A 17,964-nucleotide genomic window follows, 5' to 3' on the forward strand; every position below is an offset into this window, starting at 1 on the left:
TTTGTTTTGTTTTTTGAGATGGTCATACCAGGTAGGCATGCTGGCCTGGAACCAATATGTAGACCAGGTTGGTCTCAAAGTCACAGATCCACCTACCTCTGCCTCTTGAGTGGTGGGAATAGAGGAAAGCACACTTACACACATCTCCAAGTTGTACTGTTTTTTTTTTGTTTTTTTTTTTTTTTTTTTTTTGAGAATATCACAGTGTTTTTATTATAAGCCTTTTCAAGGGCACGGCATTTCAGTCTGTTTTTTTTAAACCATGAATTAATCAAGGAGATATTTGCTAGTCTTTTCTACCAGTACTTTTTTCTAGAAGTCTTTGAGATTTTGCAATTACCTCCCATCTCATCTGTCTTTCAGTAGTTATGCCATATGCTAATATTTCTATTTGGAACTAATTACTGTTCTAAGTTGACAAATGTTAATGGGTAATGGTAATTTTATTCCATCTTATTCCATCTATTTTTGTATATAATTAATTGATATTCTTCTGCAAACATTAGCTTTTTCATTTCCCACTTATTCATCTGGTTAATGTATTTAGTAGAACTGTAGATTACTAACTTTATCCAAGAGTTTATTGTTGATTTCATGTAGGTAGTTGTTTTAAAGATGTACCCAGTAGGAGCTCTTTTAAGCTGGCTTCTACCTCTTTTTCACACACTTGTCTTGGTTTCTGCAAACTGCTATCTGGAACAGCTAAGGATATTGGATACTCACTTGTCTTGACCCAGTCCTATAGCCATTCTTTCAAAGGCTTTTTTTTTTTTTCTTTTTTTCTTTTAAGTGGAGAGTGCTATTTAGAAACCTGATCTGGTTGCTATTTGCTTAGTGCTAGTAAGGTGATGCTCCTATCAGGATCTCAGTGACTGTAGGAAATATACATCCTTAAGCACATGAAGAAGAACTTTATATTCTTTTCTATTTTGGCACTAGTGTGTGTTTAAAAAAAAAAAAAAAATCCCTCTCGGAGGTACCAGGGGACCTGATTGACATCTCAGACTATTGGCTTCATTTTAGTTTTCTTCTGTCCATGTTTATACCTGTTTCTCAGTTGGGTAGAAACCTGACTTCCATCAAAACTAATATATTTGCAGATTTTGTAAATCCCCTTCCTGTGGCAAATTTTGCACCCTAATAAGCCACTGTTGTGCCTGCCTAATGGATTTGGGGCTCTAGGGGAAACAAAAGGCAGCGGGGAGGAGAAGAGGGGGTTATTTTTACACATTTTTTAAAAAAGATTTATTTACTTATTATGTATACAGTGTTCTGCCTGTATGTATGCTTGGGCACCAGAAGAGGGTACCAGATCTCATTATAGATGGTTGTGAGCCACCATGTGGTTGCTGGGAATTGAACTCAGGACCTCGGGAAGAGCAGTCAGTGCTCTTAACCTCTGAGCCATCTCTCCACCCCTATTTTTACACATATTTTTAAAAATATTCTGTGATATAGCCGTGTTTCTCTATTGAGCCTAACAAAAGGAGGAGTTATCTGAAATATTTCGTAAATAGTACTTGTAAACCCCATGTGTTATTTCACTATTTTAATAAAGCTATTTCCTATAACCTCATCTAAAAAGTAAAGGAGTCAGATTCAACGATGAGAATGGAACTAATCATTGTGAACATGCTCTGGAGGAGCATGTTTTCCTATGGGCGCGCGCATTCTTTCCTGGGTTACACTGTTGATATGTCATGATGTTTCTAGGACAGTTGGTGTTCTCACTCTCCTCTTCATGACACCCTCATAGGATTCATGTTTTTCTTTATTTCCTAGGCTATTCACACATGAAACACTTTTCTTGGGATAAGTACTTAGAAGAAACCAATTCTTTACCTGCTCCTGCAAGAGCTTTCAAAGTGGTGAGAGAATTTGCTTTGTATTCTGTGCTTTTGTGGGTGTTGATGATGCTGTTTATTCACATCGAAGAAACCAAACCGGTCTCCAAGCTGACTTCAGAATGAGAAGAAGCAGGAGGCCAAAGAAGATACTTTCAAAGTGTTTTGATTTTGAAAGTCAGATTGTTCCTGTGGTTTCTGTACATGTGGATGCACGTGTGTTGGGGAGGCAAGCATGGGGTGGATCCTGAAGAACCTTGAATGTTGTCCCTCTGATACTGTTCACCTTGGCTTTTGAGACAGGGGGTCTCACTGGCTTGAAACTTACCAAGTAGTTTAATTTGATAGTGTGAGCCACAGGGATCTGCTTACCTCCACCTCCCTACCTGGGATCACAGGTGGACCACCGTGCCCACTTTTCAAGTGTGGATTCTAAGGAGCAAACTTGCAAGGCAAGCACTTTACCAACTGAACTATTTCCCCAGCTCCTCAAATACACTGCTTTATACTTGATATTTTCTCATGATTTTATGGGGAAAATAAATACACTAAGTAACTTTGTACGACTCGGGCACTAGACACGTTCGTCAGCCTAATATTTGAGAGGGGAATGAGGAACCCTACAATTCAAGGCCAGTCCAGGCTATGTATGAAGATCCTGTTTCAAAATAAAATACCATTCTTTTAAATATGACCCTGTCTTCTGTAGACAATTTTCTTCTTTAGATGATATTTTTGTGCAAATATTGCTAGAGGTTTTAACAGTAGACTTAATTAGTAAGCATAGCTTAAGGTAGAAAGATAGGAAGAACATCATGAATTTTAAGAGAAAAGCCATAGTAAGTAGAGAGAAACCTTGTAAAAGGATTTCTATGATTCCACCTGAAGGTTGTTCAGGCTTTTGAGTAAGACTGAGGGGTGCTTTATTTGCTACCTTTTCTCTACCCTTCCAGCATGCAGGCTTTTAACCTGGATGCATAGGCAGCATCAGCATCAGTCTACATGTCTGTTCTTCTATGAGAGAACTAAGATTTCTCCGGCTTGGTCGCCAAGAATTCTTGCAGCAATTCTTCATGTTATTTTATATAATTTACCAAAACCATATATAATATCACCTTACTTGCCTCTGCCCACGGCTTTCTCAGAGACGGAACGGTTTCCTCTTAGTGTTAAGCTTTCTTTCCTGGAGATTTGAGTGTACTGAGCCCGACTGCAGATCTAAGAGGATGGTGGCTAGTAAGAGATGCGAGCATTTTGAAATGGGAGGTGATAAGAAAAGGCCAAGTGATCTGGTTCTAAGCCAGTTTGTTATGAAGACAATAAAATCATGACCTTTTACTCACCTCAAAAAAAAAAAAAAAAAAATCACGCCTATTGACTGATATCATGACACCTCAACCCATAAGGAAAATGTCTAGTCTTCCCTGTGGCTGATCAAATAGTTATGGTACCTTTGCCTCTGCCTTTCTGTCATCTCTTCAGCTGGGCACATAGGCTGCCCTTTGCATGTGTATTGAACTGTGTGTTTTGACTGAAAAGTGTCACTCAGTGCTAGTCTAAGAACGGGTGGCCTAAACGATTCAACTGTTGGTGGCTGTTGTTGTCCACCAACCTACTCTTCCTCATGACATCTTTATGTTCTGGCAGAAACCTCCACATGGATTCCAGAGAAAAATGAAGCTTGAAGCAGTAGACAAAAGAAATCCCATGTTTATCAGAGTAGCAACTGTAGCAGATACCGACGATCACAGGATAAAAGTAAGTGTTCTTGGTCCTGGGTTGGCTTTGACCTTTGTTTGTTACTCTGTATCTTAAATGGAAGCTTTCGATCACAGGATAAAAGTAAGTGTTTTTGGTCTTGGGTTGGCTTTGACCTTTGTTATTCTGTATCTTAAATGGAAACTTTACTAGACAGTGTACTTAAACCCAGTAATTAAATTACTAAAACCATGGGAATATGCAAAGTAGCTTTGCTGCTTTGAAGATTTGCATTCATCCAAGTGTTTCCTTTAATTATCCCAAGCTATTTTTTTCTTCAATTATGAATGACACTTTCATATTTTAAATGTGTATTTGGAGAAAGTAGACATAACATGTTGTGGTAACATTCTCTTCAGAAGAGAAAAAAATAAGTGCACCGTGCTCCAATAGTACCCTCTTTTTAAGAGGTTACGTTTTTTGTTGACTCCATTAGATGTAGTTTATAAAATGTAAGTAAAGATAAATAACTTTATAAATAAAACCAGATTTTTACATAAACATCAAATACCTCTCTTAAAGTGAGCCAGTGTCTAGAAAATATTGTTAGTTCCATCCACATGTGGTATCAGTGTAGTGGTTCGGATGTAATGCCCAAAGGCCCCACAGGCTTCTGGTTTTACCTCTAATTTCTCTCTTTAGCCAGAATCATACCTGTCCCACTTTTTCCCTAGAATCAGCTAACTTTTCTGTTAGGAATAATAATGTCTCTAAAAGCAGCAAGTCATTACCAGCACATCATAATGAGTTTCTTGGTGCAGTCATCCTGGACATTGGTAGTGGCTTCCGTGGGGACCATGGGGGCCATTATCTCTGTGTCGATGAGGCCGAGACTTGGGCAGATCTGAGGAAGCGCTTTATTCAGTACTAGAAAGGAAAGAACCCTCAGTTCCATGCAGTAGGAATCTTAACTTAACTTCAAGTTCATTTTTCAAAATAATAATAAATCATTAGCTATTTCTAATGAGATAATTGATAAGATAATAATGTTTAAAATGAGCTGAAAAGTTATTCAAATTGTTATTTCCATATAATAGAAACTTTAATGTTTAACTCAATATGTTTAAGATCCAATCAGTCCAGTCTGGTATGGTAGCACATACCTATAATTCTAGAAATGGAGAGGCAGAAGCAAAAAGACTTTTAGTGTTGGCCAGCCTACATAGCCAGACTCTTTCTAAGAGACAAACAAAAGATGATATAATCATAAATTTTGGAAAATCATATAAGAACTGTGTGTATGTTAACCATTTTCTAGAATACTTTCCTTTTTTTTTAATTTTTATTTTTTAAGACAGTGTTTCTCTGTGTAGCCCTAATTATCCTGGACCAGGCTAAACTCGAACTCAGTGATTCACCTGCCTCTGTCTCCTGAATGCTGCAATTAAAGGTGTATGCCACCACCATCCAGCATTCTAGTGTCCTTTTTTTATTCATTATAGTTAGTTGTAATGTGAAAATCATAAAGGAATCAGTGTTTTAGAGCAAGAATTTTAATAAACATCTAATAATAAACCAGTTTTAATAAACCAGCAGTCAAAAAATGTCAAGGATAATGTGGTTTTTACACCAACTTGCTCAGTATGCACAATGACAACTTTTTAGTTTGGGAAATGAATTTGCCATCCTGTCACAGGGGGTAGGAATATAAAGCAACCAAGTTCTTCCAAAGAGCACTTTGGCATCAAAATATTAGAAAGTTGTTTATCCTTTAAGAATTTTGGTCCCGATTGCTTGGGGAAGTAACCAGAAGGAATGTGCAGAGACAGAAGCTCAAACCAAAGAATGTACAGCCACACTGACCGTAACATTAAACCCCGAGAACAAGCTCAGTAGATGATGGGAAAATAAATTACATTACATTCATGTAGAATATTTCAACAGATCTAATATTGAGAAGCAAAATATTCAGGCTTAAATTATTATGTTAAAATATTTGGTTTTTTCCAAAAGAACAAACTCATAGTGGATTCCATAAAAAAAAAAAAAAAATAAGCCAAAAATAATGACAGTACTAAGACTATAAAGTGTTAGGCTTTGTATTATTTTGAAATAAATTCATTTATTTATTTTTTTACTTGTGTGAGAAGTTTGATCCAGAGGAATGGAATACTGTAAGACGGTTTCCACTAAGGAATGGAAAAATCTGAGACTAGAGCCCATCCCTTCACCTGTTGCTGGACTCCCTGTCTTATGCAGCATCCTGCTAAATCTGTGGCACCCAAAGAGGAGCCCGCTGTGGCTGTGGGGAGGATAATCGTCTTTGCCCGGTTTTTAGAATGAATGTCACAAGCTCAATTCAACCACTGTACAGGTGTCGCACCTGCTTCTAAACACCTCAGAGGGTCAGCTGACAGACAGGGGCTGGGTTTCAGAGTCAGCAGAGGCGTTGAAAAACCAAAAAGCATGCAGCAGTAGTTTTTCTTATGACTTGTGAGAAAATACCACAAGTAGGATCATTTCTTTTTTGCAGAAAATGCCGAGGACGAGTGTGGTTTTGTATTTTAAGTGTCTCGGGAATAAAGTCAACTCAAATAAGGTTGACTTTTAAAGTTATCCACTATCTACCATTAATGCCTTGAGCTTCTCTAGTGGTTAAGGTGGCTGTTCCTGCTAGGTGCTGTTGAAGTTAAGGACCAGAATGAATGCTCCCATCTTCTGCTCTGGGGACAGGACAGGAAGTAGCTGCATCCCTCTTCAGTCACATCTGTCTGCCTCAGCTGTGTGTGCCCATTTGTCTCCAGTTTTTAAAATACTTTCTATGCACTGGTGTTTCTCCGTTCAGTTTCCATTGTTGTTTTGAGACAGAACTTCACTACGTAGCTCTGGATTTCCCGGAACTCACTATGTAGATCAGGCTGGCCTCAAACTCAGAGATCCTCTAGCCTCTGCCTCTTGCCTCTGTCGGGATTAAAGGCGTGCGCCACCACACTGGCTTCTCAGTTCAATTTTAAGTTGCTTTGTCTTCTTTCTAATGGACCTCAGGGTTTAGATCTTGCCATGTTTTGTTTTGTTTGTCTGTGTTATTATTATAAATATACTACTCTTGTTCACTTCTAAGTCAAGTCTTTTTAAATTACTTTTTTCTTTGGTTTTCCTGTAGTCAATGATCTTTTTGTAGTGTGCTTTCCAACTTTCTAGCTTCTTATTGGATTTTTTTTTTCAGATGCTACAGTAGCTTTGATGTGTTTTGAATCAAAAGCGTGAGTGTGTTTTTCAGCAGCTGATATCTGTCTCTTTCGCTTGATCTGTTTTTCCCACAGCGCTTCAGCCACCCACTACAGCAGAGTGGGTCCTCTCAGCCAGGCTCACAGCCTGCATCCTGAGACTCCTTTTGCCTGACACACCAGACTCTTTCATTTTCCTGGAAATTACGAAGTTTAATGACACGCCTTGTTTGGCTTAGTGTACTTTGGTCCCGCTGAAACATGTCTTTTTGTGTTTTCCTAAGAAAGGGTATTAGAGAGAAATCTTTTCACTCCTTGCATTCGAGAAAATGTCCGTCTACTGGCTTTGTATTTGACCATCGGTGCAACTAGGGGAGGTATTCTAGGGAGGGAGCTTCTATCCTTAGTGCTGCGTTGTCCCACATCTCACTCCTGGAGCTTTTGAAGACCCAAGGCCACTCTGATTGCATCTGTCTGGGCCATGGGCTTATTTCTGCAGCACTTGGGATGTCTGTCTCCAGGGGTCTCAAGTTCTGTGATGGCCTCTTTCTGTTTGTCAGACTGGGTCCTCACGCCTTCCTACTGTGGAGCTCTCTGTCCTGCAGGCTCTGAAATAGTCTACTTTTGCTTTCTAGCTTCCTTTCTGCTCTCTTACTGGAAGTTGCTGCCCTGATATCGCCTGTCAGGTTGACGCTCTTGTTTTCATATGCATTGCTGATATTCCAAAATTCTGTTTCCCTAGAACTACGTTTATCTCTTTTTAAACTTTCTATTGCATTTTTAATTACAATTGCGATTTTTTTGTGTGTGCTATTCAAGAAATTTTTTTAAATGTTATTTAGTATGTGCTTCTTTTTAAAAGCATCTTTTTTATTTCCTGAAGCAATGTTGCTTCTGTCTGAGGACACTGCTGATAGTTTTCTCTTTCTTGATTATTTTCTTAAATTATTCATAAAATATTATTTTTGTTGATTTATTGTGTGTGTGTGTGTGTGTGTGTGTGTGTGTGTGTGTGTGTGTATGCAGGTGCCTTTGGAGGCCTGAAGAGGGCATCAGGCCCATGGAACTAGAGTTGACAGGTGATTGTGAACCACCTGATGTGGATGCTCGGAACCAGTCAGGTCCTCTCCCAGAGCAGCAGATGCTCTTAACCTTTGAGCCATTGTTCCAACATCCCACATTGCTCCAGCCTCCCCCTGCCCAGATTTCATGATTAACTAGCATGACCTCTATTTTCATATTGATCCTCATGTGTCAGGTGATCCTGGGCGTCTGTTCACATTAAGAAAAAGGTACAATACTTGAGGTGTTTTTGTGACTAGGCTTATATTGTTGTCTATATATGAATGGGCCTGTATTCTCTTGTCTATAGGAGCTATCTTCCATGATCCCTAGTGTATGCCTGCATCCACACATAAAATCCCATATGCACCGTAGTTTTATTTATGCATGCATATATACTGTAATAAAGTATAATTTATGCACTAGATATAGAAAGAGTAACAACAACAATAATAGGAGAATTATAGCAGTATACTACAAAATGTTGTATGAGGCTGACCTCTCTCTTTTGATCACAATATGGAATTCTCCCTTTGACATTTTTACACCACAGTTGACCTCAGGCAACTGAGAACATAGAGGGCGAAGCCCTGGGTAAGGAGGGGATGCTGTGTGACTTTTTTTTTTTTTTTTTGATATAGTATAGGAAATCAAGATACCAGCCTTCCCTCCTTGGTAAACCTCTTTTGTCAGCATCCAGGTCCTTCCCCTGGGGAAGGCAGAACCTAGGAAGTCATATCCTAGAGTTCAGGATTTTTCTCTGTTTCCCAAAAATCAAAATTCTGCTCCTTTGAATGATTGCTGAAAAGAGCATTACCCTGGTACACGTGGGGGCGGCCCTTACTGTGTCCTGACTACCTTGGGAAGAAGAGGGCCTTTTCACACTTACAGTTTCCAGGATGAGTCTTTTAGAACCTATGTTTCAACCATTTGTTCCGATGATGGAAAAGCACTTCCTTCACTCGTTTTTAATCCTACAAACACGGGAGCCATTTCCCAGTCGGATATGACTTTAATATCAGAGGCAAACCTAAAATGTGTTTTTCTGAGTTACCATTCAGATTCACAAAAGGTCCAACCAAATCTGTCCTTTAAAGAAATATTGTATTTTATAAAAGTATTAGCTATTTTAATATTAAAATTATCTGTAACATATGGAATATTTTTATAAAGACTCTAAATTATACTCCTAGGTGAAAAGTATATTCTTTTCCCTGAACTATTGATTTAAGTAGTAAAATTGTTGGTTCTGTACTTTGATCCATTTTCTTTAAGAATTTATTAGCATCTATTATCTTTAGATATTTAATAAAAAAAATTCAACATTATTAATGATTTGTTTTTAATATATTGTCTTAGTTACTTTTCTATTGCTGTGAAGAGACACCATGACCAAGGCAACTTATAAAAGAAAACACTTAATTGGGGGCTTCAAAGAGTTTCAAAGAGTTAGTCCATGACTATCATGGAGAGGAGTGTGGCAGCAGGCAGACAGGCAGGGTGCTTGAGCGGTAGCGAGGAGCTTTTATCTTGAGAGAGAGAGAGCTCAAGATTGGGCCTGATATAGGCTTTTGAGACATCAAAGCCCATACCCAGTAACATACCTCTCTCACAAGGCCATACCTCCTACTTCCTCCCAAAACTGTTCCACCCACTACAGGGGCCATTTCGTTCAAATCACCACATGTATGATTATGTCTATAATGGGAGAACATCATAGATATTCTCATTTCTCTTTTGTTATGTAAGTTTCTCATTACACCTTATTATTCCTTTTTTGGAGTGTAATTTTATTCATTTTATCCCTTTAGTAGACTTTTCTGCTGAACCCTTATTCTCAGGAGGCCCTCCTCTTATTGTCATGTCTTTTATGGTATGTGACCCCCTGGGTTGAAATAGGGTTTCCTCCCTGAACATGGGTAGGAAGCTATTTATTCAAAGTGGGCAACTTATCCATGGCTCTGTCACTGATGAACGTGACACCCCTTCCACCAGCAACATGTCCGTAGATCTTCAGGGAGGGTAGGACTCCAACTTTTCTGCTCCCTCTACCCCGTATTCCTCAATATTCCCTGAGCCTTGGACGGGGTCGTAGAGATGGTCCACTTAGGGTCCTTTATTCTCAGCATCTTAGCTGGTTATGCATCTCATATTAACCGCTGCCTACCACACTAAGAAGCTTCTCAGGTGAAGGCTGAGAGCAGCACGAACCCATGTATGGCTATAAAAATGAGTATTTATAAGCAGTTTGATCATATGTGCATTTAGCAAAATGGTAGTAATAAATGCCGCCCCTGGAGCCACCAGCTCTTGAGCACATTTATAATAATAGGTGTGAGTTCCTCCTGGGGACCAGGCCTTGAATCCAAGAAGAAAGTATTTGATTGCTCCTCCCATAGCATTCACACTACTATTGCATCAATAAGGTGGGCTCAGACACAGCCCCTCCCTCTTCTCCTCAGTGTTCACAGGCAGTTATGGTGTTCTTCCAGGATGGAGGGCCATTTACCTTGTGAGAACACTTACTCATACAGCTAGATAAATTTAGTTGTTTATATGCAGTGGAAGCAGCATGAGTTATATGAACGCGAAGTCTAGTGTAAAAGAAAAAGAATCAGGAATAGTAACATCACAAACACCAAAGCTTCAGGTTCGAAGTAAAACAAAAATAACTTACTGTGGTTAGTTGAAAACTAGAACGTTTAAAATAAAATTTAACACAAATTATCATTACTCATTTTGTGGTAGCATAACTGCATACCGTTTTCCCGATAAATGATGAGTTACTTTTTAGTATCCTTTTGGATAAGTCGAAGACAACATGGTCGAAATGTTGATTGCTATTGCCAAATAGTGCTCCAGCCATTTTGGTCAGTGTCAGTGGTCTGTGGGAATTCCCTTTCTGCTTCCACTTCCAGCAGTAGGGCGCAACAAAATGTGAATATTTGGGGCAGGCTGATGGGAGATAGTATCTTGTACTTTTTATTTGTACATTTTACATTGCAAATAAATTGATTGTTTCTTCATATACTTACCAACAATTTATATTTATTTTCTTGATAATGAGCCATTTGGATCTATTTGCCATCTTCCTGTTGCAGTTTCATTTTTTTCCTTCTTATTCATAGATTGGGGCTTAATAAGGAGGAAAGGGTTTTGTCACTTGTATAGAAAGTGTTTGGGGGTCTCTCATCTTGGCTTATCCAGTGAGATTTACCATCTGAAGCTTTACCTTTTTATGTAATTAAATTAATTGTTCAGTATTGCTTTTTATAGACTTAGTTTGGTCTCTCTCCATTATACTGTGTTTACTCATGCATTCTTCTAGAATATTTATTGTCTTGTAAAGATTGAAAGATTCATACACAGAAGTCTCATTGGCAAACTTGACCTAAAAGTAAAATATATGAAGTACTTTAATATATCCTCTCATTGTAAAAGGTAATATATTACATGTGTGTATATAATATATATATACATATATATATATATATATATATATATAACATATATGTATATGTATGTACCTAAAAGATAGATAGCTGATAACTAGTGATATTCCCTAAAAGACCACCACTCTTTGCTTTAGTGACCAGTAACCATGTCAACTGTGAACACTTTATAACCTATCTTGAGAGACACTATGTTATTTACAAGAAAGACTATTTAGGGGCGGGAAAGATGGATAAGTAGTTGAGAGCACTAGCACCTCTTCCAGAGGACACAGATTTAATCTCCAACCCTCACATGGAGCCTTACAAAAACTGTCTATAACTATAGTTTTGGGGGATTCTGTGGGCACCAGACATGCGTGTGGTACACAGACATCCATGCAGGCAGAATACCCATACATATAAAATAAAAATAAATCTTTATAAAAGAGAAAGACTATTTTAAAATGGTACAATTCAGGGTTGTTTTGTAAGTCAGGTGTGTTTCTAGCAGGCAATGTATTTAAAAAATATTTTCCTTTCATATTGACCTCAAAGGTCTCTCTTTCCGCCCTTCCTGTTTTCCCTTCCCCTGTTCCCTGATTTTTAAATCACCTCAGCAGTGTTTGTGTTTCCTTTGCTTGTTTGAAGATGTTATCCATGGTTTCTATTCTTCATTTGCTAACAGAGTTTAAGGATATGTATAATGAATCTGTAGCACAGCTACCTCAGATGCATCTTTGGGAAGGCAGTTATTGATGACTAGATAATTTGTTGGTAGTTTCAAAAGCATTTTTTTGTCTCAGGTTGTGACTGAAGTATTTTAAATAATTGAAGTGATTTATTGGGCGTTAAATATACTGTGTAATCAGAAGGCTCATGACGTGGATGGAAGTTTTACCGTAGGAATCCTTATGACTGTTTTTCTGTTACCCAGGTTCACTTTGATGGCTGGAGCAGTTGCTATGACTACTGGATAGACGCAGACTCGCCAGATATTCACCCTGTAGGCTGGTGCTCCAAGACTGGACACCCTCTTCAGGCTCCCCTAAGTAAGATACACATAGATAGCCGTGATCAACATTTTCATTTTTCTGAATAATGTGCTTAAGTTTTTGTCTTCTCTTTCTCCATTTCTGTTTCTCCATATATTTCTTCTCTTTTGATTGCCAACTCTGTGTGTATGTGTGTGTGTGTGTGTGCGTGCACACACACACACACACACACACAAAACAAAAAATTATAAAAGAAAAATCATATTGCCTAAATAAGTAAGGTGTGCTGGTTTGAATTTCATTTAGAAATAAACATAACCTTTTACAATTAGTGCCAATTTTTAGAAGATAGTTTGTCAGACTATTAAAATTTCAGTATCCCAATAGGGACCTGATACTGTACCCTTGAAAATGTTACCATTGGCAGGAACTGGTAAAAGTATAAAAGAGGACACCCTCTGCCTTGTGATTTATTCTATGCGCAGATTTTTAGTTCACTCAATAAAGACTCAAATTCAGTTCAATAAAAAAGCATACAGAGAAAGAGACAGACAGACAGACAGAGGGAGATACCATATTCTCAATCTTAAAGAATATCTACTTTGTATGAGAAAATACAAGAAATACAATATACTACAGTCAGTTTTTAAAAAATAATTAATGTTCTTTCCTTATGAGTAGCTTTACTCATGGGAGCTATATGCAAACTGAGGATGCATAGCCAGCCATGTGCCATGTGCCTATTTCTAATTGAAGAATGTCTAAAGTAACGAAGTTGGAAGCAAGTGTTATTAAATAAACTATGGCATATAGTTTTTATAGAAAGTGTAGTCGTGAAGAATATTACTATTATAAAATGTGAAAGTCAAGTCCAAAACCAGATGAGACTATTTTAGATACACATCTGTATTGTTCCTTTTATGAAGCAAAATGAAAATCCTAAACTTGATATAGTTGTGCATCGGAATGTTGGAGCCATTGCTAGGAGGGCATTCATCTGCTTTGGTGGATGACAGAGAATCTGAAATATAGAAGAGCTGTTGATGTTGGTAACTGTTCCTCTGCATTCCAGCCCTGGCCACTCGGTTGGCTCAAGTGGTTCCAACATGGTGTTTATAGTTCATATTCTACAATCTAGTGTTTGAAGTTTTCACATTGAACATTCTTATGCAATTTTTTATTTGATAACAGGTCTTTCAAATATTCCTGTCAAGTCAGATTTAAATATCTCTGTTGTGTGACATCTTAAAATAAGGTTAGATCAAAATTTACCATTTCAGTATTAAAGAAATATAAACTTTGTGACAGAATGAACCATGGAGAATATCTTCAAAATTGAGATGTCAAAAAAATTAAATTTTTATAAGAACTGAATGTTTTTCTACATGTATGCAGGTAGAAAATGGTTCCAGAAATGGAATATTTTTCTCTGTCCTATTTTCATCCTAGATATTTAGATCTTTAGCTTTCTGCTCAACTTCCTGTTGAATTTTTCTTTTTTACCTTCTCTTTATTATTTTTGTTGTAGGCCCTGCAGAATTGATGGAGCCATCAGAAACCGGGGGATGTCCAACTCTAGGCTGCAAAGGGGTTGGTCATTTTAAAAAATCGCGGTACCTGGGCAATCAGAGGTACGTACTTGCCACTATTTCCAGGGGAACTTTTGTGCATGCTCGTATAAAAGGTGCCTATCTATGAATGTAGAAGATGATTTTCTTCTATAAGAAACAGATGTGAACTGGTTTTATATTCAGAGCCATAAGAAATGTGGTTACCATGGAGACTGTAAAAATGAAGGCTATATCTAAAGTTAAGTCTTCCTGAGAGGACATTCATTCACTGTTTAAAATAGATTTACTTGAGCTATTTGGTGTTCTTTGTTGTTTGTTTGTTTTGCTTTGTTTTGTTTTTTTTAGTTTGACTAGTTTTACAGATCCATGGCTTCTAAAATAGTTATTTGGAGGTTACCGTTAGTGAAGGCAGGTCCTGTTGAAATTATTTAGTGGAATAATGATATGGGTGGATGACTTTACAGTTTGAATAAAAAGATGAGATATTGTAGATTAGCAATGAACATCACAAAACAATACAACCAAATGTGGGATTTAGTGGTCAGAAAAGAAAAAAATTTTTAAATTGTAAGTAACTTCAAAAAACCCAAAAATACAATAAAAATCTGATGTTTAGGTGATTTGGGGATCTTTATAAACATTTAAAAATATTACTGAGATAAATTCTTATGATTTAGTGGGATTTCTAAGGGACAAAAGCATTACCCATTTGAATATGTATTAAAATGGTAATAATTATCAGTGTAAGCTATGAAAACATGCTAATTGTATTACTCATTGAGAAAATGATCTCATATCTAGTTTGTATAGGGTTATGAATCTGGTTCTTTAAATTTTTGAAATTATAAGTCAGTGAGATGGCTCAGTGTATAAGGGCCACTAAACCTGGCAACCTGAGTTCCATCTGGAATCCATATGGTAGAAAGAGAGATACAGCCCCGGAAAGCTGTCCCCTGACCTCCACACATGCCATGGCCCCTGTGGACCCTCTCTGTAACAATAAAGACATTCATAAATATTGCTACCTATTCTTCTAAGAAAGAGTTAATAAGACTTGCAAAATTGGTGTATTATTTTCACCTGGGTGCAGTGAGACCCCCCCCCCATCCCTCTACATCTCTCTACATCCACAAGTGTTGCTTATCTTCCTTTTTTTTTCTTTCTGTGATGTTCATTGTGTTCCAGAATAAAAAGTGCACAGAGACAGGGTGATGATTCCGTTTGCAGATACCCATTTTTAAAACCTTTTTGCAAACCAAAGATAGAGCATTAATTTAAACTCTACTGAAGACACCACATCATAGAAGTTATTAGCTGTATCTCATGAAGGCAGCTGGATCACTTTTCAGCTAATAGATCAGTCCAAGTGCAAGACTTACTTCCTAAATTGAGAAAGTCTTTTGTTCAATGGTTTCTTTTGAGAAACAGTTTTCTTTTTTTTTTTTTTTTCAATCAGGACACGTAGCATTTATCAAGCATTTGCCTACTTTGTGTTCTGTTGCTTAATGTGAATCGGCTGGCTTTCAGAACAACACTGGTATATAGGAACTTCTTTTCCCACCAGCTGCGGGAAGCCCAAGTGTAGTGTTCCATAGGCGTAATAACTTGTCTTCTCTCGCCACTGGTGAGGGCAGCTGAAGGCTCTGGTCTTGAGCTTTGCCATCTCACCTGCCCCTCACAGCACTCCTCCATGACTCGGTCCCATACCCAGCCTCTCCACTCACACTGCATCATTTCAAGTATAAGATACAAAATCATAACTAAAATGAGGATCTTTGGCTCATCTACATTACTACTGTACAGTCTCGTGATGTTCATTAGACCAAAGGCAATTTCCTCAAATTAAAAGAAAAGAACTGAGAAATTTTTAAATTGGGTAAATACTGACGTGTTGTTAGGATCCAGTTGGCTATTTAAAATTTGCATTTAGCTCTGGAAGGAAACCCACCCTACAACACTGTGCATACTGAATATCTCTAGAGATGAGAATACCACACCATGTGCATAGGCTTGTAGACTCATTAGGTCCAAGTAGCAAAGTTTGTGGCAGCGAAGTCTGTAGTGACAACCACGTCACATCACTAGTCGCTCAGCAGGATGGCCTTTACCCTTAGACTCCTTCAGCCCAGCTGCTCCCACAGTCTAGTGGCTGTCTTTGGGGAATTTCTTGATAGATTGGATAAGACAGGTGGTATTGTGTTTGTTGCTAGAAAGGGTAAATGATGGGAAGACTCAGAGAATAACTTATGCAGAAATGTGGTAAGGAAACTTGGAGTAATTGGAACCATGTTCGAGAACTGCTCGTTTTCTTGAAGGAGTGGCAGAGTATAGTTTATGACTGAAAAGACAAGGCTCGACCAGAAAACTATACTGGTTTTCTTGTGCATGCAGGGCATGGCTGCTGCAGTCTCTGTCTTGTGCAGAGTTGGTGGGCTGGGTCTCTGGACAGAAGAATAAAACTGTGAGAACTAACGGCATGGTCCAGGTTCTGCTCTTCACCCTTCCCAGCCTGTGCACAGGTTTTCTACACTCCTTGTGCAGTCTGTATAATTTACAGTGCTCCACGCTGTCTTCTTGGCAGGACATTAATCCTTAGCGGGCCCAGCCTGTTTTCCATCCCATCAGTACACTTGTGGATTAGCTTGCTGCATCATACATATTCCCTGAAAGGTTCATTTCACTGGCAATTATTTCTGTCCTTGCTGAGAATGCTGTGCTTAGGAAAACATAATGAGAAAATTCTCTTTGGATTAATTTACTGGGAAACTGAATAAATCAAAACATACATTCTTTACATAGATAACAAAGAAGGTTGCTCTTTCAGTAAGGATAGTTTTATGAGCACATAAGCAAAAGAGTGTAGTTTGGCTAGCATTTGCTTGTGACTATCTCTGAAGATTACAAATTATGTTTGATCTAAGAAACGTTAGAAGCAGAGTATGCATTTGGTAACACAGTTTGAGGATGCAACCTTTCTTTAATGTGAAATACGATTAGTGAGAGTTGGATGTGTGGTGTGGTATTCTCATCTCTAGAGATATTCCATAGCCAGCTTGCTCGATTCTGACTCTCCAGAAGAAAGTGTAAGTAGGAGTTAGATGTTGGCATTCTTTAGCTGTTTCATTCTTGGCTTACTCAGAGATCTGAGAATGGGAAAAACCCACTTGAGGTTAAGAGAGCTGAAGTTACATAAAAGTAGCTATTCTGCATATTTATTGCCTTCAGAAGTATATCTTTGATATATAAAATTTGATCTTTTAGAAATTAAACAAGAGGACGTTTATTTCCTCCAGTCTCCAAAGAATATTTTTGAAATCCGTGGAGTGTTTTGCAAATTAATAACCATGGCTGCACATCTGAAAACTGGTTTTCATTTAGTATCCATCCACCTAACTCTCATATACAGTTGAGTGCCTGCTTGGGGCCAGCTGGCTTTGGTAGCTGCACAGAAGACGGGCCCTATATCTGAGGCAGTAGGAATGGTAGTACTCAGTAAAGCATTAGCTATTTCTGAAGGGAGTAGAGCCCTCCTAAATATGTTTTATGGAGTTTTTCATATCACTGTTTATTTTTGCTGATTTCTTTTCCTAACACAATGGAGGTCGCATACCTCGTTTGTGAGGTAATAATAATGTGTGGGATATGTTTGTCTTCCTCTGTCATAGCCACTGTTCTAAGCCTGTGTGTATGAGCACATTTAATCCTTTCCACAAAGTCTACGAGTTGAGCACCACTTACAGATGGTGAGGAAAAGTTTGAACGGTTGAGTCAGTGCTCTGGACGGTAGGTACTTGATGGAAGCAGAACTCAATCCAACCCAGAATGGCCTCTATTTTTCTCCTCCCATCAGGTCCCTGTGCAGAGTCACCTGATACAGCCTGTCCGGGGTGCTTGTCAGTATTGTCTGTGAGAGTAACTATGTGAATGCTTAAACTCGATGTGCTGCCTGACTGTTTAAGCATGGCTAGTTATAACTAAGAGGGATTTTAGTATGGCAGTGGACAGCAGAGGACAAGGCAGCCCTTTTACTTACAGCCTCCTGAGAGGCTCTGGGGGCAAATATTTGTCAAGTGGTGGTGTACAGTAATTTGCTAATATTTTTACCTTAATAAAGTCATTTTAGGGAAGGGTCTCAC

General features: G+C 38.2%; 1 protein-coding gene across 9 annotated transcripts in view; it reads left to right on the top strand.

Annotated features, from left to right (window-relative positions):
* The window catches only part of L3mbtl3 (L3MBTL histone methyl-lysine binding protein 3), a 114,039-nt gene that overhangs the window by 69,497 nt on the left and 26,578 nt on the right, over positions 1 to 17,964 (top strand). For all 9 annotated transcript variants that reach the window (XM_028877381.2, XM_028877386.2, XM_028877383.2 and 6 more), the window contains 4 exons: positions 1,783 to 1,868; positions 3,492 to 3,602; positions 12,200 to 12,314; positions 13,786 to 13,888. In XM_028877381.2, coding sequence (XP_028733214.1) covers positions 1,783 to 1,868; positions 3,492 to 3,602; positions 12,200 to 12,314; positions 13,786 to 13,888 — 415 coding nt within the window. The remainder of the gene's footprint in view (positions 1 to 1,782; positions 1,869 to 3,491; positions 3,603 to 12,199; positions 12,315 to 13,785; positions 13,889 to 17,964) is intronic.

This window comes from Peromyscus leucopus, chromosome 8a (assembly GCF_004664715.2).
Source record: "Peromyscus leucopus breed LL Stock chromosome 8a, UCI_PerLeu_2.1, whole genome shotgun sequence".
Lineage (NCBI taxonomy): Eukaryota > Metazoa > Chordata > Mammalia > Rodentia > Cricetidae > Peromyscus > Peromyscus leucopus.